Below are 22,861 nucleotides of genomic sequence, written 5' to 3'. Positions count from 1 at the left end.
TAGCATCAAATAACTAATTAAAACCAAACTTATCAGAAACATAAACACTTGAACAAACATCAGTGTGATAGGAACAACCTACAGTGGTGTTTTAATGATTTAACACAATATAAGAATATTATATAACATTTAGAAACCCAGATACTTATCCACTAAAACCATCAACATAAAGAACGTGGTCGTCGTCATAGAGACGAACAATAAATTCTCTCGTCTTTAATCTCCACCACCAAGGAGCAACATGTTTTATATTTGATGTTTGGGATTTAAATTCGATGGTCACATAAAAACGACAGATTCAAATAAAGTATAAATCAAAGAAGAGAGTGGGTCACATTAAAGGATGATCATCATATTTACAGGTCTATGAACATTTCACTCCCTCTGTGTGTAAATAAACTGCAGTAGATGTACAGGACTCAGAAGCTTCTGACAGATGCGTCGTCCTCATGTGATATAAATGGATCTTATATAAATATAAATGTGTCTTTTCCACAGTGAACGGTGGAGGTGAGTATGTTCACCTTCAGGAGACGTGGAGCCTTTGAGCAGGAAACCTCCGGAGTTATCTCTTACTAATGTATTTTCCCAAACACACAGGCTTTATTATTGATTGTGGACGTGCAGCTGCTGGGAAAGGAGGCGGTTTGTACTGTATATACTGTATATACTGTAAACTGTACTGCATGTGTGTACATGTACAGTCAATTACACGTTTTTACTCTGCAGTTTGCATTTTTCAGGTTGTGTTTGAAGTCCCAGAACTTGTCCAGTGATTTTAATAATAACATATTCTGATCTTGTGATTTATTAAAAACCTGCTCAAGCTGCTGCCATAATTCTTTTATTGTGTTTTAGGCAAATTTCATACTTTTAATGTGAAAGGACAACAAACATTTCCTGTAAAAATGTCCTGAAACTTTGTCTGGAATAACTTTTTAAAACATTTTACTTCCATGAGCCAGAAGGAAACGTTTTTGTATTAACCATCTTCAGATGAGACCAAAATATGAAACAGATTATAATGATGTATATAAATGTATATGAGGAGCATAAAAAAGAAGATAAGATTTACTCATTTGATTATATTACCATTTTAGTATTTTTCAGCTATATTCAAAAACATAATTCACACATTTTAATGGACCAATGTGATATTTGACCATATTTATTTGTAGAAATTGGACTTTTTAATTAGTTGTTTTTTCATAAATCCCCATGAATTGATTGTGAAAGAAAGAGAAATGAAGATATTTACAGTTTAAAATGATGAATGAAGGTAAGTTGTGAATTGATGATGTTTATAATATATATTTTCTCTATGTGTCATTTTTTTCTTGTTCTCAATGACGTCTTGTAAAAATGACAAACTATGAAATAAACAAATAAGTCAAATCTGCTGCTTTTTGTCTTCTTGAACATCTTGTTTCATTTATTTACAACGATGGATATTTATCTACATCTAAACATTTAGGAAAATATTCTGGTTATTGGGAAATATTGATAAAAGGCCAGATTTTTCAAAGAATCATAGAAATAAACTGAAATGTGTTTACGTACCTTTTGTGTACTTAACATTTAAACTCTCTTTCTGCACTGTTGTACCAATAGATACATGTAAGGCCTCAAAGTGTATATGTACAAATATATATGAAATACATTCAATCTAAAAATCTATACAAACAAAAATCCAAACACTAAAAAGTCTACATGTAAAAAACTAAACAGTATACACTATATGTAAAAAAACAGATACTGTATATGTAAATTAAAAACCAGTCTGAATATAATTTACCAGTGTTCCCAGCAGGTTATAACGTTTAAAATGATTAAACAGAGAGAGTTGATATCTGGTTTCTAGAAAAAAGGAATAATCTCATCAGTCTTTCTGTATTCAGGTGTTTATTTGATAGGATATGAACCTGATTACGAGCTGTTACAGTTTTACAGCATCACGTGATAAAGGCACGACGTTTAAAAAGTCTGTCATTTCAACGTTATGTAACAAAATACATTTAAATATCAAACACACAATAAATTCTGAAGCATACACACACACACACACACACACACACACACACACACACACACACACACACACACACACACACACACACACACACACACACACACACACACACACACACACACACACACACACACACACACACACACACACACACACACACACGGCTGCTCAGTACCAGTCAAAGAAACCTTTGGATTCAGCGACGTCGTCCTGAGAGAGAAACAGAGAAAGCAGCAGAGGAATGTGAGAAAAGGTGATTTGTTTTTAAAGTATTATTATTTTTCAACAGACTCAATAAAGATAAAAAATGGACGGACAGATGGAGAATGTTCAAAACTCACAGACAAGGTGGAAGAGAGAAATGCAGCTGGAGCAGCAGAGGTCAGTGGAGGGGGGGCAGGCCGCCGCACCACCGGCCGATGAACTTGATGACGTCCTGACACTCTGGACTGTGAGTGGTCTGCAGGGGAGGAGCAACACAGACAGCGACCAATCAGAACGCAGATTAACCATCAGAGCAGGAAGAACTAGTTAAAAATCATCAACCACTGTATTGAACTGAATAATCATGGGAAAACATTTTCCAAGACAAAAATATAAAATAGCAGATTTCAGCCTCATAAGATCTCCTGAGTTTCTTTCTTTTCATCGTAACCTGAACAAAATACGACATTTTGGTTCTGTCTCTTTAAAAGGCCGCTGCAGCGTCTTTCCGTCTGGACTCACCTTTGTGGCCATGTCGAATTTGTCCCAGTCTTCCTTGTTCGCCGTTTTGCCCACGGACGAGAAGTTGATCCCGTTGCTCAGCACCGGGTAGCCTGGAGGCGGGAAGACCAGGAGGTGATATGTTCAAGCATCAAAGTGGGAACACGATCCCAAACACTCAGATTATTGTCTTGTGTGTGTGTGAGTGTGTGTGTGTGTGTGTTACCTGTGAGGACACAGGGCAGCGAGCGCTGGCCGGTGTTTGCGTCCACCAGTGACCCGACGTACGAGTTCCTCTCGTCTCGTGGCAGAAGCTGCTTGGAATGATCCATGCAGACCGACAGCAGCAGGTTACGGATCTCCTCCCGCTGAGCGTCCTGTAGAGCGCACGCACACAAAGTGACAACCCATATGAAACACCATGTTGTCAGTGAGCAGTGTTTCTGATTGACAGCTCATCGTCTGACCACAGTCCCTGAAGATGTGTGTGTGTGTGTGTGTGTGGTGAACGGAGACAGTGACGTACGTTGATGCCGAGCTTGGTGGGAACGGGAACTTCAACTGGGATGTCTGTGTCGCGGAAGTCTGAGTAGTTGAGGTCGTCCACTGTCCCCTCTTCGATAGCCTGGAGACAGGAATCAGCCAATCAGAGATGAAAAAACAGATTCTCCTCTAAGGTTCTGTAGCTTCTAGAAACTGTGTAGATCTGAATCATATCGATTTAATGAGGCTGTGACACTCACATCACACAGATCCACAAAATGGTTGAGGAAGATGAAGGACATCGTCTCCCAGCCAGCGGCCTGCAAGCACAGGAAAACATTACAGCGAATAATAATGATCTGTGATTCTCATCTTGTGATTTTAACTTCATGTTATGCAGAAGACAACGTCCAATAAAGACGAGTTATAGGTGAAGAGGCTGGACTCACCCTGCAGAACAGACCGGCCTCGTAGAAAGCTTTGTCTGCAGGAATGAGCTCAGTGTGACGCAGCAGAGACGTGGACAGCTTGGCTGCTACGCTGACCTGAAAACACACGGCAGGAGCGAGGATTTGAGATTCATGAGATAAACTGTCAGCAGCACAAGTCATGAAGGAACAAAGAGGAAACACGTCTGAGTATCCTGTTACAGATAAATAACAAATAAACCAACAAACGCACTCACAGACGGACATAAACATGACCTGAGTTTGAGTTTAGGATCAAATGTGATCATGCTCATTAAAATACCAAGATGCAGGAACAACGAAGCTTCCTGAATCCTCTCTGAGCCTTTCTGTGTTTCTGTGTTTTACTGTTTCAGTGTTTCTGTGTTTCTGTGTTTTTGTGTTTTTGTGTTTTTGTGTATTTGTGTTTCTGTGCGTACCAGCTGCTCGACTCCTTTGGCGGCGGCTCGTGCAGCGTAGTAGTGAGCGATCAGCAGCATCTGACTGAAGTCCTCGTGAGCTGGGGAGTTGGCCTTGGCCGACTTGGAAACGTTCTCGCTCTGAGATCAACATTAGAAGAACATTAACAGGTTTGTGTTTTGAACTTGCCGTCTCCAGTCTGAGCGTTAAACATGATTGTCCCGGTCGTTGTGACGCACCAGCTGCAGGAGGAAGTTGCGGAGGTCGGCCCACATGCGGTACGACTCCGGCCTGTCCGTGTCCGGGAGGTTGATCAGGTCCAGGAACAGACGCTTGTAGATGTTAAAGTTCTGAGGGGTAAAACAGGTTGAAATGCATTTAGCTTCATCTCTTTAGTCTTATCTCCCCATAGTGTGGTTGTGTTGTAAAGGAAATCAAAGCGTGTGTGCACCTGCGGGTTGGGCGGCGCCCCGTGCTGCAGGTAGAGCTGCAGAGCCTTCAGGGCGTTCCCCTCCTTGATGAGGTCGGTGGCGTACAGAGCGACGTACTTATGGAGGATCTTAAAGTTCTGAGCACGACACAGAGACGACGAGGAGCTCACACAGATTCCATGTTCATTACAAACATTTACGTTCCCAGATTCCAGACACAAGACAATTCAAACAGATTTTAACGGCCGCGGTTTGTGAGACGTTGACAGAGCGAAGTGGAGATTTTTAAATCGTTAATCACGATGCAACATGTGGTCAGTACCTGTTTGGAAGCTGTGCTCAGACATTTCTCCCACTGGCCTCGTTTCGCGTACAGGTCCAGAGCTGCCATGACGTCCACATGCACCAGCTGCACAAAGAAGGTTTGAACCATTAACATGTGTTTTAGTGTCCAGCTCTGATCTAAGGACATGGATTCAGATTCATTGATCTACCAACAGTGACTTTTGCTGAATGGATTGACAGTATTATACAGTATTATACAGTATTACACAGTATTACACAGTATTACACAGTATTATACAGTATTTCTGTGTGTGATTATACTCACAGAATCCACTTTGCCGTGATTCTTAAGATGCTCTTTGTACTTCTGGTCCACGTATTCTTCATACCTGCACAGAGTCAGAGGGATCAGAGACACTTCATGTGTCATAAGGTGCAGATCCAAATAAAGATCTAGTGAATTGAATTTGACTTTGGATTTGTGTACAGCGAGAGAGAGAGTGTGTGTGTGTGTGTGTGTGTGTGTGTGTGTGTGTGTGTGTGTTTTCCACCTGGGCTTCAGCTCCTTGGCGATTCTCTTGGCTTTGTTCCACTCTTCGCCCTCGATAAACACATCGATTGCCTCTTTGAACAAGTCCATGTTTAAATAAAGCTCGGCAGCCTGGATCATGAAAAACACACAACGTCCGCAGGAGAGAAAATCAGGAAATGATCAACGACAAAAAATCTGAGGTTGGTCCACACAAGACAATTTGTTCAACCTATAGATTGATAGTGTGTGTGTGTGTGTGTGTGTGTGTGTGTGTGTGTGTGTGTGTGTGTGTGTGTGTGTGTGTGTGTGTGTGTGTGTGTGTGTGTGTGTGTGTGTGTGTGTGTGTGTGTGTGTGTGTGTGTGTGTGTGCGTGTGTCTCCACTCACAGCTTTGTAATTCCCCAGGTGTGCGAGTCGCGGTCCGACCACCTGAATCACCTCCACCGCTCGATCTCCACTCAGGAACTTGACGGATAATTCTGCTGCCTGGAAACACGCACATGCAAAACAACAAACACACTTAATAATGTCAAACAACATAATTCGATTAAAAATGATGATAAAAATCTAACGTGCGTCGTCCGTCTCTCTACAGGAAGTGACCTATTGATCCTTGTCGACCCCTTTTCCCCTCGAACTCCACCGGGGGGGCCAAACGTTCAAATTCCCAGTTGGGGGCAGAAAACAAAAACCTATCGATCTCTGCGACCTCTTGACCTTTCCTCTGGCAACACTGCCCGAGCGACCATTCGGATTTCAGATGATCTGATCTCCCCGGCGCTCGAGTCAATAACGCAGTGTTTGCTGTGCGGCTTCGTGCTCCGAGCAGAATAGGATCTATTGATATTTGGTGACACGGTGACCTTCGTCCTTCCTGCAGCATCATGGGAAATCCTGGCCACAGTCTCCTCTTTCTATCCACCCACCACAGAGCTGAATATCAGAAGAAGCTAATTACAGATTCTGTTTATTCATTTTCTTACGGTTAGATTGACAGCTAGTACCGTCCAACAGCTGCAGGTCGTGTCCTTTTCTTTTTGTCTTATTGTGACGACCCCTCAGATTCATCCCGACCCGCGAATATAAAAGAAACTCGGCCTCGAATCGATTAAATCAACTTTTATCAGACAGGAAAACGAGGCTTGTTGTTGTTACCTTCAACCAACACTTCACCATCAGCTCCGTGTTCGAGTCGTCCTTCACCTTCAGGTAACACTCCACGGCCCGGGAGTGTTCACCCGACTGCTCCCACTCTCTGGCCTGTTCCAGCAGACTGTCCACCCCCCTGGAAGCAACACACACACACACACACACACACACACACACACAGACACACACACACACACACACACACACACACACACACACACACCACACACACACACACACTGTCAGATGTATAAAACAAAGCAGGAGTAATGCTTGTGATGGGAAAAGGGCATTTTTACAACAGTTTCCTTGATTTCTCAGAGAATAATTCATAGATTTTTAGAAGTTTAGAGGACGGGTATTTATGAGTGTGTGTGATCTAGTGAATTTAGAAGTAGCTTCAGAAGGCGACTGTTTATTTCCCCTCTAGTTGTGTTGGAATAGAAGAGGAAAACTTCTCTTTGTCTGTGTTACACCTCAAAGATAATTTATTTCTCCACCTTTTTGTTCCAGATTTCTGTTTTTGTTAAATTTCAGTCTCTAGAAGTCTCGTCTGTCGGCAAACTGCGTCCTGTGGCTGCCGGAGAGAAACTGTGAATCTTTGCACTTGAACTGAACTGAACTCCGCAGGAATAATTCAGTGTTTGCTCACTTTAACCCTCTTCATCGCCCGTTTCCATTGGCAACTTTTGATGTTTTCTCCCACAGGTCATTAAAGAGGGAGAAGCGCTGGGAGGAGGATAAGAGCTGCCTGCTGCTGGTTCGCTGGCTAACGAGCGTCTCCTTACTGGGAGCTTCGGTTTGGAATAACACAAGAGCGTGTGTTTAATAAAGCATCAAACCGATTCTTTGTGCATAGATTATTCTGGCGGGTGAGTGCAGCGGAGAGAGGCTGTAAAATCTTCATACGTGCTTTTGTGGCTCTTAAGAATTTCCCGAACAACCTAACAGGCCAACAAATTCTAAAACACACTCTCAAAGTAACGTCCCGCATGGAGCAAACTTATGATTCCTAATTATGAATCGCGTTAACGAGGCGTTTGGCATCTGCTGAAACGATAACCGGTTCCAGCGGCTGCCTGCGCTTTAGCAGATAAATTGAACCACACGTTTACGGCTCTCTGGATTCTTACCGGACTCCTTTTTTGGAGGACTCCCTCTCGTACTCCTCTTGGAGCGCGGACAGCTTGAAGGGGAGATACTCCTTACAGATGCGCATGGCATCACTCCACATGTCTGCTTCCTGAGAAACACAAAACAACCGAACATCCAAGTCTGTGATTTGGAATATGACAACATCACGAGTCCCTGACGTAAAGTTTCAGTAGAATCAAACTCCTCGTTGTTTCTAAAGCCGACGTTTGGCTTTGTTCACCTTGTAATAGTTGACAACCAGCTCGGGTCTCTGGGCTCGGAGCAGGAAGGCTTCAGCCTTCTGGAAGTCTTTCTGTTCAAAGCAGGACTTGGCTTGGCCGACCAGAATCTCAGACACGCTCTCTGGATCGTAGCCCTCGGCCACCCGCTGCGCGCTGGCCCAGTCCTTGTTGTGGACGTACCTGGAACACGGTTCACACACATGAGCCCAAAGAGAAAAAACTGTGAGTTTCAAGTCCCAGGGAAGTGACGTGAACTTATGAAACTTTGAACAAGTTGAACGTCGTAGCTGAGTGAAAATATCTAGTTTTGGTTCAGAGATCTCTCATCACTGTCCTCAGGACTCACATGGACACAGCTTCCTTGGGTTTTCCTCCTTTGATGAACTCAATCTCGGCTTCAGGAAACTTTCCCTGGAAGACGAAACCGTGGCAGAAATCGGGATTAACAAGATTTACGATTAAGAATGTTTCTCAACTCAAGGCCACTAAGGAAAATAGACTTTAAATTGTAATGGATTTTAAACGGCGTGTGTTTACCTCGTCTTCCAGGTACATGCCGTGTTTGAGGTGGATCTCAGGAATCTTCTCTTTACATGAGAGTCGGGCCAAGTCGAAGGCAAAGTCAAACGAGCTGGAGACAAGAATAATCAATAATCCAGAACTTACTGTGTGATTTATATTCATAGAATATATCTTAGCTTATTAAAGCCAGCACATGTTCTGCTCTGGTTGTTGTCCTGTTACATGTTGTGTTGTGTTTGTGTGTCTTAACGCAGCTCACAAGTTATTCAACGCAGTCTCAATGCCGTTTTCCAGGAGGCCGAACTTGTTGAGCAGTTTGACGGCCGCCTCCCCCCCCAGGCTCCGGGCCCACAGGTACGCCACCTGCTTCTGGACCCCGCCTCCTCCGTGAATCTTTGCCACCTGTCGCACGCGGCACATGGAAGAAACGGACGGTATTTATCTAGATCTTCACGAGTCTTATCAAACACACATTCACACAGAAGCAGCAGAGGGACTGTGTGTACCCTGTAAGCGTCCTCCCACATGTCGTTCACTCTGTACATGTTGACGGCAGCTTTCATGTCTTGAGCCTCTACGAAGTGATGCTCGGCCTCTGAGAACCAGGACTCGGCCTCAAACTCCTACAAGAACCATTCACATGTTACATATCAACATAAATGAACATACGTATGTGCAATGAACTGCTGACACGTCCTGGTGTCCGGTGGATCGCAGCGAGCCGTACCTTGGCCAGGAGCAGGTGGGTCTCGCTCAGCAGGTCGGGGTGATGTTTGGCCACCATGCGAATCACATCATCGAACATGCGGTTCTTCTTGTACATGGTGATGGCGAGGTCCGGCTGATTCACAGTGGTAAACAGCCTGTATGCACACACACACACAGACACACAGACACACACACACACACACATAAGATATCTGACGTTCCACCTCACATCGAAAAATATTGGAAAAGGATATTATGAGAATTGAGAAGCTTTGGTGAATCGGTCTTGAAATAACAAGAAATGATCTCCTTTCCAACAGTCAGATGCTGTTTCTGTTGTTTCTCTGTATCTCAGGTCACAGACGACTTCACAGGCAGTTTTGCCCGACTCCATTTTCCTGCCTCGAGCCGCCAGTGACGACACAAACGACTATAAATATAAACACAGAGACCTGCACTTACCGCTCGGCCTCTTTGAACTTCCCGTCTCGCTCCAGCTCCTGAGCTCTGCTCACGTACTGAGCCACAACTTCCTCCTCGGTCATGCACTTCACTGCCAACTGCGAACAGACACACTTCTTTCGTCAAACATATTTATCGTCACAACACATCATTATTAAATCTGATATGTAGGAGATGAAAAATAATGAATATGGGGATTTTTCTCAGAGGTTAAATTGATTTTCGGGGCCTTGGAGTCGGTTTCCACTCAAAGTCAGTTAATTGAATTCTACATATTGTGTGTTTGTGTTCCACACCGACCTTATGAGCCTCCTCCCAGCGTCCTGCTGTGGTGAACATCTCCACGGCCTCTTTTATTTGACCTCCTTTCACAAACAGCTGTTCTGCCACCTACAGGCCATGAAACACACAGGAAACACAAAACATGCCGTCAGAAAACAAGATGAGGGAATCTGGATCGGGTGAGTTTACGTGTTGTTTTCTTAAGGAGACGGATGGAACTCGGCCGAGGTCTGAGTTCTACTGAGTGTTTTAGTTTTAGTTGAAGAGAGGCTGCACACTTATGTGTTTCTTGAGTTGTAAACTAAATTATACGACTGCTCTTTGATTTTGAAATCACAAAATCACCTTGTGAATCATGAGGAATATATTCAGAGAAGATATGAAGGAAGTGTGCAGAGTGAACATGGAGGCAGAAGCTTTACATCGAGTTCAACCTGTAGCGACAGCGTCTGTGCTGCTGGTTCCTTCGTTCTGATTTAATAAAAAGTTTAGTCATGGGTATTTCCTGGATAATGTTTCCACTGAAGGCACGCGCCTCCTTCATTGTTTTAGTTTTCACTTTCCTGCATCTTCCACGAGTTGGAGAGCAAAGAGCTTGTTATCTTAATTACTTTCTGTGAATATGCCCATAGAGCAAACAGACGGAAATAGCCTGCTGCTATTTTCAGAGGCTGGCAGTCTGCGGAGGCTGTTTGGCTGAGCTGAGCTCATCAGAATACGAAGGGCACACTGTGCTATCATCTCTCTGCCTCTTCCCTCCGCTTTGTATCGATACCAGGTTTCTCTCTTTCTCTGCCGCGTTTCAACCGGCCTGTATTTCTGGTGAACTATTTTTAAAACCGTCCAACTTGTCATTTTTGCCAACGCACCTTGAGCAAACGGCCCACGCTGCTCCACAGAGACGCCACCAAAGTGGATCCTGAGCTCCCACTTTACTTTAGCAGTGTGTGTGTCTGTGTGTGTGTGTGTGTGTGTGTGTGTGTGTGTGTGTGTGTGTGTGTGTGTGTGTGTGTGTGTGTGTGTGTGTGTGTGTGTGTGTGTGTGTGTGTGTGTGTGACTGTATATGTCCCTGAGAGATATGTAAAAAGTACCAGCCAGTGGCATAATGTCAGTGCCCACATCATCCCTCAGGCCGTGTTGGTGCAGTGTCCTGTGTGTCTTCAGGAAACAAACCTCCCTGAAGACACACGTGTCAGCATTTAGACCGAATATACAGGAAAACTCAGATTTAGAGAAGTTACCACAACTAACATGATGTCATTGATGGACGTGTTGGAAAAATGGAAAAGAAAAAACAAAATAAACCCAATAACAAGTGTAACACATCCTTATAGGCGAAGCTAAGATAAGATGAAACTGCTCCACGGTGTGAGTGAGCGTCCACTTTTAGAACGACTCTGGTTCAGGAAGTAAACTTCACATTCATTTTCTCGATTGACGTTTCAGAAAATCCTTATAAAAGAATTTAGAGCCTGGAACCAGGTCGAGCAGCGACAACATGAATCAAAACCATAAAACATTTGATTCAGAGCAAGATAAATTATTGGAAAACAGGAATAGAGGCAAAGGAACTACACATCCCCTTTACAACTTTGACTTTGTTGTTAATATAGCTGCATAATATATTGTAGTTTGTGTCGCTTATGTTCGTATACAACGTTTCATGTAGTGTAGTAACGTAGCAGAGTTGTGTTACGTTAGTGTTGTTTTTGCTCGTATTGTAACGAAGAACCATCCGTTCGATTTGGGCCTTTCGGCGTAATGTTCACTTCTACTTCTGGTACTTGAAGAATATCTTACAGGCACAACGTCCTCGTTGCTGCTGTCTCACCTCATATTCCTGTACGGAGGCGTAGTACTGAGCGATCTTCACGTAGTACTTCCCCACCGATGAGTCCTCCTGCTGCTCCAGGATGTAGAGCGCCTTCTTCCACTGGCGAGCTGTGATGGCCGCCTCGATGGCCTTCAGGGAGCAGCTGAGGAGACGAGGAGATATTAATATAAACGTGTGAACTGCACATGCTCGGCTTCGCTTGTGAAGTTATAATTAATAAAGTTACAATCCTGCAGATATTTGTGACTCCTGAGCTGCAGGATACAGATCTGCTGCTGCTACTCAACCATAATGATGATGATTATTATTCGCCTATTATCTATTATCAGTATTATTGTTATCATTATTACAGCTGTTATTATTAATACAATTATTTCATATGTTAGGGGGATTTTATAGGTCTGACAGTGCTCAAATAAAACTTTCCCTCTCTCCTCTCTCCTCTCTCCTCTCTCCTCTGGCTGCAGACTACCTTTCTCTATTTTGGTATTTTCTGGGACACAACTATCGCCATATTTAAAGACGACTCTTCTAAATCTCTTTTTTGCTGATTTAAAGAGTTGTGGGTCATCTCTGTTGGATTGTGTTCGTTTTTTACAATCTGTCCGTCCATCTGTCCATGTCTTTGTCTTCTCCGTCCTCTCTCTCCATCCCTCCTCTGCACCACATACCCGGCTTCAATGAAGTGGTTGATGGCGGCGTCCATCTGTTTCTGCTGGACCAGGCAGTCCCCCCAGTCCTCCTCCAGTTTCACCACCTTGGCAGGGAAGGCAAGACGAGCCAGCTCCACCGCTACAGGGAGCACGGAAGAGAAACGTCATACGATTCTTTGCAAATATGTAAAGAAACACAGATTATATTTGTTGAAGTGAATAGACGAGCTGCAGAACTGCTGATTTACCTTTTCTGAAGGCGCCTCCTTTGCAGTAGCACTCCAACGCTCTCTGGTTGTTCCCGATCCTCTCAAACATGTCTCCGGCCTTTAGAAGACAGAGGCAAAATCCAATCATTACGACTAATTCAGATATTGGGGACATTAAACAACAATTCACAATGAAAAGGTGAAGAGTCATCTTGACAAACTTCGGGAATTTCTTAAACATGCTTTGTTGGGATCCGTTGGAAAAAAGTATGTGTAGGAAACAACGTATAAATGATAAAGATCTTTGTTAAAGATCGAGATTTAAATCCTCTTACCCTCTCATGAAATTCTCCTCTGATGAGACCGGCCGCGATGCGACTGCCGGTGTCGTTGCTGACCTCCGGCTGGCTGATGGCGAGGCGGGCAGCTTTCGCCGGGAGCCCGGCCTTCATGTAGAGATTGATGGCCCCCTGGAAGTCTCCCTGACTCTCCTTCAGCTCGCCGGCCTTCTCGTCCTGACCCGTCTCCGTCAGCCACTGGTAATAGTTCCCACGCAAGGTGTCCAGCTCCGGGTGACCCTGCAGCCATTTTGGATCATTTTAGGTTTCTACATAACGTCAAATGTTGTGCTTGAAACACCATCGATGATTTATAATTTAGTCGATAACTGAAGTTGTGTTTAGTTGGAGTCAAAATAAGAAACATGAGGATTTAACTTTGGGAAACAGTCAGAGGTATTTTTGAAATCAGTTTTCTGATATTTGACAGATGACTTATTATTGAAAACCTGTCGTTATCATTTGTGGTTGTGTGTATTGGGGTCTGATCTAAATTTAGCTGAGGTCAAACATCTTCAGAATAAGAAGGTGGGACTCTGCAGCTCATTTGGAGTCAGAGAATCCTTGTCACCTTGGCTTTAGCCACAGCGATGCAGTCGTCCCACATGTGGAGCTCCTGGTACATCTCGATGGCTTCATCCACGGCATTCTGCAGAAAACAGGAAAACACGTCACTTAAATCTGAACAATTTTAATAATTACAAATAGAACTTGTACAGTGTGATACTGACAAATCATGTCGTGTGACTGACCTGCTCCGTGTAGTGTCCCTCCGCCAGTTCAAAGTCTTTGTCCAGCATGGCCATGTTGGCCTGGACCTGGTAGAACGATGTCCCATCTCCGTCCTTCTCACAAAAAGACACAAACACTCACACACTGAGTTCTCACTTTGTACAAGCAGCAACAAAAAAAAAAAGTAGTTTAAAGGGGAAAGAGTTGCAGTAACTTCTTCTGTCCATTTAAAAGCAAGCACTCATATTCCACCAAGTGAATATTGATTCCAGTGGAGATGCTTTTCTATTCCCACCCCGAGAAGCCGACATCTTTAAAGCAAATACTTAATTATTCAGGATTTGTTGAGTGAAAATTGCCAGATTTAAAGCGACTGTGTGGAATGTTAATAATCAGCATCACCCTCTTAACTCGTATGTGTTTGGTCAGGGTGGGGGTGTCAGGGTGGGGGTGTCAGGGTGGGGGTGTCAGGGTGGGTCCGTGCTGAGGGTTAGAGAACGAACCATTTCACTGGACACCTTGTCTGCAATCTGGTTTGTTTGGTGCAGGAAACGAAGCGTGGAGACGTCGCCCAGTGCAGCAAAACACCTACGAAGATAAACAGAGAGAGAGTGAGAGCACAATTATTTAGCAGGAGAGAAAGATTAGAGAGGAAGAAGCACAATGAACGAAACATCGACTGCAGAGAGGGTTGAAGAAAATACTTTGAAGAGCCGTTCACTTAATGAACAGAGATAAATTAGAGCGTTTGTCTAATTAGCCTTTGGATACGCTGCAGTGTGAGGAGCTGCGGAATGAGAAGACACATCTCAGCCACTTCATGAGCAACTCGCTCTGAACAGTTGCATCAGATTAATGAACAAGTCATGGAAATAAGAAAGTTAAAATATATATATATATATATAAAACTCTGTGCGACTCTTTCTCACTTCCCGCCCTCATTAACATTATCCACTCCAGACAAAATCATTTCTCTCCCCCGATTTCATGAGTTATGCAAATCAAGCCGAGGCCTAACGATCAGAATATGCATTATTAATGACAGAGAATTTAAATTTGAAAAGTTTCTCAAAACAGAGAGAAATAAAGATGGAGAGAGAGAGAGAGAGAGAGAGAGAGAGAGAGAGAGAGAGAGAGAGAGAGAGAGGAAATGCTTGTGATAGAAAATAAAATAAAAAAACGTTTTAGATGATTAATGAAGTTTGAGGAGGAGGTCAGACGGGGACGCAGCTGTGTGTGTGTGTGTGTGTGTGTGTGTGTGTGTGTGTGTGTGTGTGTGTGTGTGTGTGTGTGTGTGTGTGTGTGTGTGTGTGTGTGTGTGTGTGTGTGTGTGTCTGTGTGTTTCATTCCAGGTCAGGAAGGTGCCCTTGTTGTTCTTCATTCTCTCCAGGCCCAAAAGATAAGTCTCAGTTACAATGAAGACTGATAAAGAATGTAATTAACTCAAAGGCACTAACGTTAGTTTGAAAGGGCTTTGTGTGTGTGTGTGTGTGTGTGTGTGTGTGTGTGTGTGTGTGTGTGTGTGTGTGTGTGTGTGTGTGTGTGTGTGTGTGTGTGTGTGTGTGTGTGTGTGTGTGTGTGTGTGTGTGTGTGTGTGTGTGTGTGTGTGTGTGTGTGTGTGTGTGTGTGTGTGTGTGTGTGGCTGACCTCTCTGCGATGTGGAGCTGCCGTGCATTCAGAGCCAGTCTGCTGAGCTTCCTCCACATGGCTTCAGACTCTGGTGACATCTCCAGAGTCTCTAGGAAAGCTCGCGCTCTGCAGAGACACAGACAGACACAGAAACATAAGCTTGCAAAAATCCCAAAGGACGGATGGATTACGTCTCCCAGCTGACGGGGGAGAGCTGGAGAATCCTGGGGCATCGAACCTGTGACTGTTAACAAGGTTTCTGTTGCTCTGAACTCACCTGTCATAGTCTCCATCATCGACAGCCGTATCAAATTCAATGAGGCCTTCGTCCAGCGTGTACGACACCGTGTTGACGCCCTCCATCACGATCACGTCCGTCTTTCCATCACCTCTTTCCAGATCCACAATGTCCCCCTGAAGAAGAGGTACAGTGGGGAAAGTGGGACTAAGTAACTTGGGGATTTTTGTGTCTTCAGCTGCTTTGGAAATGTCCAAACACAAAATCGTCTCTTAAGAGAATCCTGAGGGATGTTGTGGAGCTGCTGTTTTATTGTGAAGTCATAACTTGTAACTTCTAGAGTTGTGTCCACTGTCTCCACCGGTTCTCACCTTGATGGGGAACATGGTGATGCTCTTGGGGCTGTCGATGTTGTACCAGATGCAAAGGTTTCCCCGGTTCTGTGCCACCACCACATCGCTGCCCGGCACCCACTGGACGTACGGGCAGAAGCTCAGCACCGTGGCCTTGTGCCCGGACTCGATGTCGTACAGATGGAGCTGAGGAGGAACGAGCACAGAGAGACAAAGGATTCATGATTTCTACCTCTACAGGTTAGTTTGACCATCTGGTAAAGAAGAGCTGGATGGATACCACTCGCAGGAGGGAACCACGTTTATGCTCTTTTGTTTTTCCTGAGAATATAAGCGACACAGATTTATTCTTATTCTCTGTCCAGGAACACGACAGTTTACACCGTAGTTTAAGTCCTTGTAGAAAGTTGATTCATTTCCACCAGGGCCACGTGAACAGTTGAGATTATGTAGATTCTATAAGCTGCAGCGACAGCCGCAGCACTTAATATGTGTGTGTGTGCTTGAGAGACCGCCCGCTGCTGTAATCAGCGTCCTTAATATCGGCCCCCCCACCATTTTTTAATAATGCTCTGTCTCCAGTTTGGCCCCGGAGCTCAGCCAACTTTTAATTCAGTGAGGAGGAGCAGCCTGTTGATAAGTTCACATGAAAGCGACTTTAAATTAACGAAGCAGTTAATATAAAACTGCAGTTTTTTTTTAATCGGTTCTTTCTGGTGGAAAAATGAAATAGTTTGAATTTTTTTCTCATATTGTCACTGATTGGTTGACACTGAATTATATTTTCAACCACGTAAAACACGACTGTGATGTTACACAAACCAATTTTCACGCACCATCGCAACTGAGCTGAAGAGAATTTACAGCATTTTCTTAACTGTGACACGATGAGTTAGAAAAATCAACGTCCTGTCCCACAGTGTTGAAGTTTCCTTGTAATCACTTCATGTCATCATGTTCCATTCAGGTGCAGAAAACCCTTTAACACCACTGGGAGATTCCCAATTACCAGAGCTGACATGTCTCTGCCCCGGGGCTCGAACATGAAACTGTTTCATCACCGCGGGGCAACAACTGACACCACACCTCCCTGCCACTCACAACCTACACACACACACACACAACTGCTCCCATATTCAGGCCTCTTCTCAAATAAAGTTTCCTTTGGGGAAAGTGAAAGTAATTGTCGTTAATTCTAAAGTTGTTTGTTGTGAATGTTTGTTAGTTTGCAGGTTTACAAGAAGACAACCGGACAGATCACCGTGACACTTGGTGGAAGGATGTGAGGGAAGAACCCAGAAAAGTTTGGGGCAGATCCAGGATTTATTTTCTTTAACAGAGATTTTTCAACATTTTCTCAGAGACTAATTCATGACTCTTGATGAAGGCATGTTACTGATATTTATGAGTGTGTGAAATGTGGAGCAGAATCAAATAAAGATCTGGATCGAGTGAATGTAAATGTTGTTTCATAAGGAAACTGTGAAATTCTGAAGCAATATAAACATATTCATTTCACTACAAACCATGTTCACTTCGAGGTCATGTTTTGTTTGACGGACGAGGCCATTTCTTCAAACCAACCTCCACCACGGACAGGTTTTAATATTTCTCTCACTACAATACAGATCATCATCTCGTCCCCGCCCTCGTTTCCACACTTGTGCTGACGCTTCATTCTCACCTGCAGCTTCTTGTCCCTGAACAACAGTTTGCGTCCGGTTTCATTCAGCTCCAGCCAGTCGATCTTGGAGTCGTGGCTGATGGTTCCCAGATTGTAGCCTCCGGCCAGGTCCACTGGAAGGGTGGGAGGGGGGGGGGGGGGGGGGGGGGGGAGCATTGGGTTAATGGAGCAGCGACAGTGTGGCCATGAATGAAGTTCTATGATTATCGATGATTCTCTTCGACAGTGTGAGAAGTTTCTCTTAAAATATTTGGGATCAAGTTGTGTGAGGCCATGAATTTTCGAAGTGGAATTATTTATTAAAGTTTTTATTTTATTAAAGCTGCTGTTTTAAGATAAAAACGTTGCATAGTGTTGCTTTAAATTTGTTCTAGATACCCCAAACATTTTTTATACATTCTTTCGTTAGTGTGGGTTTTATTTTGAAGAAAACTGGTGTTAGGTTGTAATGTTATTGGTTAAAGCTCAACCAGCAGCGACTCCTACGTGCTGGTACTTTTCGTTTCCACTTACCAATAGCAATGGTTTTCAGGTCGATCAGATACGCCAGCTTCTTGTTGTCCTGGACTCCTTTCTGCTTCCTCTCATTTATTCGGACACTGGACACACAAACACACACAGTTTTAGAAGAGGCTGTTCATCTCCCAGGATGCACCTGAGGATGAGGGCGAGCAGCCAGAGGCGAGGAGCCGTCAGGGCGTAGTGACACCTGCTCAACAGCCGCTGACCATTAGTGAGTCACTGAGGGGCCGTCAGTCCTGACAGGTCTGACAGGTCTGACAGGTCTGAATACATTAACATGGACGACTGTCTCACAGACTCTTCTACAGCCTCAACTGTACCGACACCTACGCAGCTCAATGCACCCATCTAATGGACACAAGAGGAAACACACTTGATCTGGACTGATCGCTGACTGTGGTCCAACTGGTTCATGGACTTGTTCTTAGATACTTTACTATTGATTTGGATTTTTTAGAAAGTCGGTTCAGGAAGAGGTGGAGAGGCAGGTTTACTGTGACTGCTGAGATTCAGTCCAGATCCACTATGACACTTAAAAAGGATACAGACAATGGAAGTAAGGATTTATCTACATTTAATTAAATTTCCCTCCAGTTGTCTTAGAGCTGAAAACAGATAAAGTCTTGAACTATAATTAAAAAGATAATAACAGGTAATAAAGGTGGGGTAAGCGATTATAATCCAATACGCTTTTGTCAAATTATTATTAAAATACACAGCCGACCCGAACACTGTTCCAGCCAATCAGCAACAAGGGTATACGTGCACAGGTGGGGGGGTGAAGGGGCACTGGGAGGTCTCTGAACAGTCATCACCTGTATATGCTAATTAATCCCATTTATAAATAAAACACATGTATCTTACATCTCAAACGACATCATGTAATCATTCGTGTGTCTTCCACTCAGAGGGACGAAGGGACAACCTGTAAAACTGGCCCAAGACAACACTCACTGCCACTACTGGTTGAGAACATAACAAGGACTGGACCCACCTGATGAGATGAGGGTTCATGAACTCAGTTCGGACGGATCCCAGGATGTCGTTGTTGTTGTACTCCACCAGACTCAGCTCCCCGGCATTGAAAATCATGCACACCTGCAAACCCAATGGATCATGGTAAAACATACAGGTACGCAGCTGAATAGGTGGAGTGGTAAAGGGACTCTGGTGAAGAACTGTGGTTCTACGAGATCATTAAAAAACTGTCTCACAATCTCTGTTTCGTGTTCACTCACTGTTTCATTTTCAAAGAAGAACTTTTCGTTTCCTCCAGAACTGGGCCAGGGCACCTGAAGGAAAGAGAGAAAGAGGGAGTCATCGAAACCTTTCACAAAGGAACTAGATTGAAACAGTTTCGAGAGGAGATGTAGAAGAAGCAGAGAAGTCCGACCTCACTGGAGTTATGTGTCTGCAGGTCCCTCAGCAGAAGAGTATCGGACGTGTGAGCCACGAAGTAACGATCTTTTCCCATGATCTTGACGTCTCCTATCTCATAACCGTAGTCGGACTTCAGGACCACCTGAGTTCCTGTGGAGAGGTTCCTCACGATCACCTGGAGGCGCGGGGGGGGGGGGGAAACGTGAAGTTGTGAAGACAAACTGGACAAAACATTTTTGAATGACTGGCCCAGCATGTTTATGTCTGTCTCTACCTGGCTCAGACCGACGTAGGTCAGCTCAAACTTGTTCTTATAGTTGGCTCTTCGCAGGCAGCAATCTAAAAGCTCCACGCCTCCACACAGGGTTCCCTGAAGAGACACACACAACTTAGGAATGAAGTGTTGTAAAGATGCTGAAAGTAAATAACACACGTAAAGTAAAAGTACAAGGTTGAAGTCACACTATGGATTCACACAATACAACTGAAAACACATTTACCGCACAGAGACGGGATCCATCTTTCTTCCAGGCCAAGCTGGTGACCGTGTACATGTTGCGTATCTCTTTAGGATTGGCCTCGGCCCACACACTTCTCCTGGGATCCCAGTTAAACACCCGCACTCTGAAAAACATTAAACAAACGATCTGTGGACACATTTGTTGTTTGCAGACAATGAGATGTGGCTTCATGTTAAAGTATAAAATAAAAAAATGTCCCTTTGAGTGGACTGACCGATCGTAGCTGCCGAACACAGCAGACTGTCCGCTGGGGCTGGTGGCGGCGACTGTGAACTCCTTCTCATTCTGGTCGCGGCTGTAGTCGAAGGTCTGCAGGATGTGACCCTCTCTGTCGTAGGCCACCACCTTCTTGTCACAGCCGCCCACCATGATGCTGTTTGCACCCCAGGCCAGAGCGTAGGGGGGGCACGGATGCTTCAACAGCTCGCCCTGCGTAAGAGTCACAGTGGATGTGAGTTCAGACGAGAAAACAAGGTGACTACAAGAGGAATACAGGGAAATTCATCATGTTATAATTAATGATTGCACGAAATATGCAAATGGATTCCAGTATATTCAGTTTATGATATAAGGTAAATATAGAATGTGTGCTGCTGTGGGTACCTGAGACTCCCCAGGGACTTTATCAAAGAAGAAACGAGCTACTGTCCCGTTAGCGTGACCCGACAGGAAGCCGTTACCAGTCACACTGAAACAGAGCAGAGATGTCATAACAATGGTCACAGCACAAAAGACATTTTCAGAAATTTCCCAGGGAACAGTTGAAGGATCTTGGTAAAAAAAAAAAACATCAGACACAATGCTAGCTGGTCTTGCTTCTATATGAATATCATTCATGTGTTTACTTGGGAGCCAGGGAGATGACGCAGGACTCGGTGCGGTACAACGTGGACGACTTGTTCGTCTGAGTATTCGCGAGACGAACCTACGGAAAGAGGGGAAAGAGAATGTCCATGTGACAAAATGGCAATAAAAACAAATGAAAGTTTTGTGGTTTCTTATAAAGGGGAATGGACGTGTTACTGACTTACCTTTCCATCAGTCAAACCATAAACTATGACATGTTCTGCAGGCCACAGCAGGCAGGTCACAGCACTCTGAGATAAGATGAGATGAGATGAGATAAGATGAGATAAGATAAGATAAGATAAGATAAGATAAGATAAGAAGCAGAAGCAAGAGGACATCAGTGAAAATACTAAATAAGCAAACATGCAATATAAACACAAGGATATATAAAAAAATGAAAATCATATGTGTGTATGTTTACTTACTGTCTGAACAAACTTGTGGCAGATGGCTTTCTTGTCCCCCCTACAGGAGAAGACACCATCGATTAAAAATGAGTCTGACGCACAGAACAAAATCAGGTTTAATAGGGAAAGTTGAATCAGTCAAAAGGAAATCACCAATCCTCTCCGATCCTGTAGACAAAGATGATGTTGTCGGACTGGCCGATGGCGATTTTGGTGGAGTCCGGTGAAAACACCATGTCATTGACGACATAGCTTTGTTTCCCATACTGAAAAAAACACGAGAGCATCGTGGTTAAATAACGGACAAGTTGACCAGACGCTGATGATGATCATTGTGAGCATTGTGTATTTAGAGAGGTCTTCCATAGCTGTGAGGGTTTCATGGACACCCTGACGTCTCTCACCTTGGAGTCCACGGGTTTGGTGGAGAACTTGTCTCTTCTCTCTCCGTGCTCATCATAGAGCAGCACCACCCTGTCGACCGTGCACACGGCTAACCGGCTGTTGTTCGGTGCCCAGGCCATGCACGTCACCTTGGCAGCGCCCTCCTTCAGGGGGCAGAGGAGACAAAGAGTTAGAGGTCATATAACCAGCTGACGATGACAAAGACGGACGACTGGACAGGACGAGGCAGGACAAGGGGTCACCGGCAACCTGGGGCTGGAGCTTCTGCTTCTTATGAAACGAATACAACCACAAAGAGGCACAGAGCGACCACAACAAGACGTGAAACAACCACAAAGAGGCACAGAGCGACCACAAGAACTACAAAGTTAATATATAAATATCAGGCCATAATCTGAAACCGACAAAAAATGTTTAGAGAGGTTGAAACTGTGTGTGTGAAAGTTTGAAATCTAATAAAATAAGTTTTGCATGATGAGGGAATTGTGAATTAAGTTCTGAAATAACAAAAACAAACTTTCAGCGTGTCAGAACTTTCTTTTGACCCAAAGTACGTACACCAGTTTTCACAATTTACACAGTTTCAAACCTGGAAAAACAAACTGATGCACTGGGAGACCACTGACAAATTAGAAACTTGGACAATGTGTTGTGGAAATCCCGATGCTAGCGGGTAAAGTACGGTGAACATAAACATCTGTGTTTATAACAGAGTTAACAGAGAATCAGTTCAGTCGTTTCAAAGCGGGTCTGACGAGAGCACGTAGTTGTTTCGTTACAGTTCTCATGTTTTCACGTTGCCCTGCTAGCATCTGCATGAGGTCACTGTGTCGCTGAACGTACCTGCGGCGTCAACAGCGTCTGCAGATGCTTCAGTTGCATTTTGGTTATATTCTACTTCCTCGTTCAGGTGAGAATCCGACCTGAGCCACAGAGGAGTGTTCGGCTCTTCTTCAGCTAACAGCTAACGGCTAACGGCTAACAGTTAACGGCTAACAGCTAACAGCTAGCTGGCTCTCCAGTAAGCAAGCTCAAATCGTGGCCGCTCGTGGAGGGCACTTCCGGTGGTAACAGAAACAGCCTTTGATGTTACGCTGTTTGGCGGAGTTGCCTTTGATGTCGCACTGCATCTGCCTCGTTGTCAACACGGCCTTGGTTACCGGCCGATGCCCAGGGTTGCTAGGGCTGCGTGACGTCAACACGAAGCCGCCCGACGGCAACAAAAACAGCCCAAAACACTACAGCCCGGTGTCGAACTCAAAATATAAATAAATTACA

The 22,861-nt window shown here is 44.3% G+C and overlaps 1 protein-coding gene across 2 annotated transcripts; it reads right to left on the bottom strand.

The window, feature by feature from the left end:
- Positions 1-2,013: 2,013 nt before the first annotated feature.
- ift172 (intraflagellar transport 172) lies at positions 2,014-22,776 on the bottom strand. Of its 2 annotated transcripts, none has more exons than XM_034579382.1 (50): positions 22,588-22,776; positions 22,427-22,552; positions 21,583-21,726; positions 21,332-21,444; positions 21,197-21,236; positions 20,954-21,019; positions 20,768-20,847; positions 20,526-20,610; positions 20,137-20,351; positions 19,902-20,025; positions 19,676-19,771; positions 19,415-19,576; positions 19,260-19,313; positions 19,016-19,119; positions 18,013-18,098; positions 17,500-17,612; positions 15,834-16,001; positions 15,502-15,638; positions 15,243-15,350; positions 14,099-14,183; positions 13,616-13,708; positions 13,435-13,512; positions 12,861-13,103; positions 12,565-12,643; positions 12,335-12,455; positions 11,661-11,805; positions 9,848-9,937; positions 9,548-9,645; positions 9,105-9,240; positions 8,884-9,000; positions 8,637-8,779; positions 8,393-8,486; positions 8,202-8,266; positions 7,855-8,035; positions 7,613-7,722; positions 6,486-6,615; positions 5,718-5,816; positions 5,351-5,460; positions 5,125-5,188; positions 4,837-4,923; positions 4,535-4,651; positions 4,323-4,433; positions 4,104-4,223; positions 3,667-3,762; positions 3,478-3,537; positions 3,261-3,359; positions 2,961-3,111; positions 2,756-2,847; positions 2,371-2,489; positions 2,014-2,239 (listed from the first exon to the last, which is right to left on the bottom strand). In XM_034579382.1, the coding sequence occupies exons 2-49, from the start codon at positions 22,463-22,465 to the stop codon at positions 2,412-2,414; spliced, it is 5,226 nt and encodes a 1,741-aa protein (XP_034435273.1). In that variant the 5' UTR covers positions 22,466-22,552; positions 22,588-22,776; the 3' UTR covers positions 2,014-2,239; positions 2,371-2,411. The 2 variants fall into 2 exon arrangements, with proteins under 2 accessions (XP_034435273.1, XP_034435274.1); XM_034579383.1 differs by having other exon boundaries at positions 2,125-2,239; positions 2,366-2,489.
- Between the last annotated feature and the right edge of the window lie 85 nt (positions 22,777-22,861).

The sequence above is a fragment of the Hippoglossus hippoglossus genome, chromosome 24 (genome assembly GCF_009819705.1).
Source record: "Hippoglossus hippoglossus isolate fHipHip1 chromosome 24, fHipHip1.pri, whole genome shotgun sequence".
Taxonomy (NCBI): Eukaryota; Metazoa; Chordata; class Actinopteri; order Pleuronectiformes; family Pleuronectidae; genus Hippoglossus; species Hippoglossus hippoglossus.
Note: the sequence above shows the minus strand (reverse complement) of the source record. Positions and strands in the feature narration are given on the sequence as shown.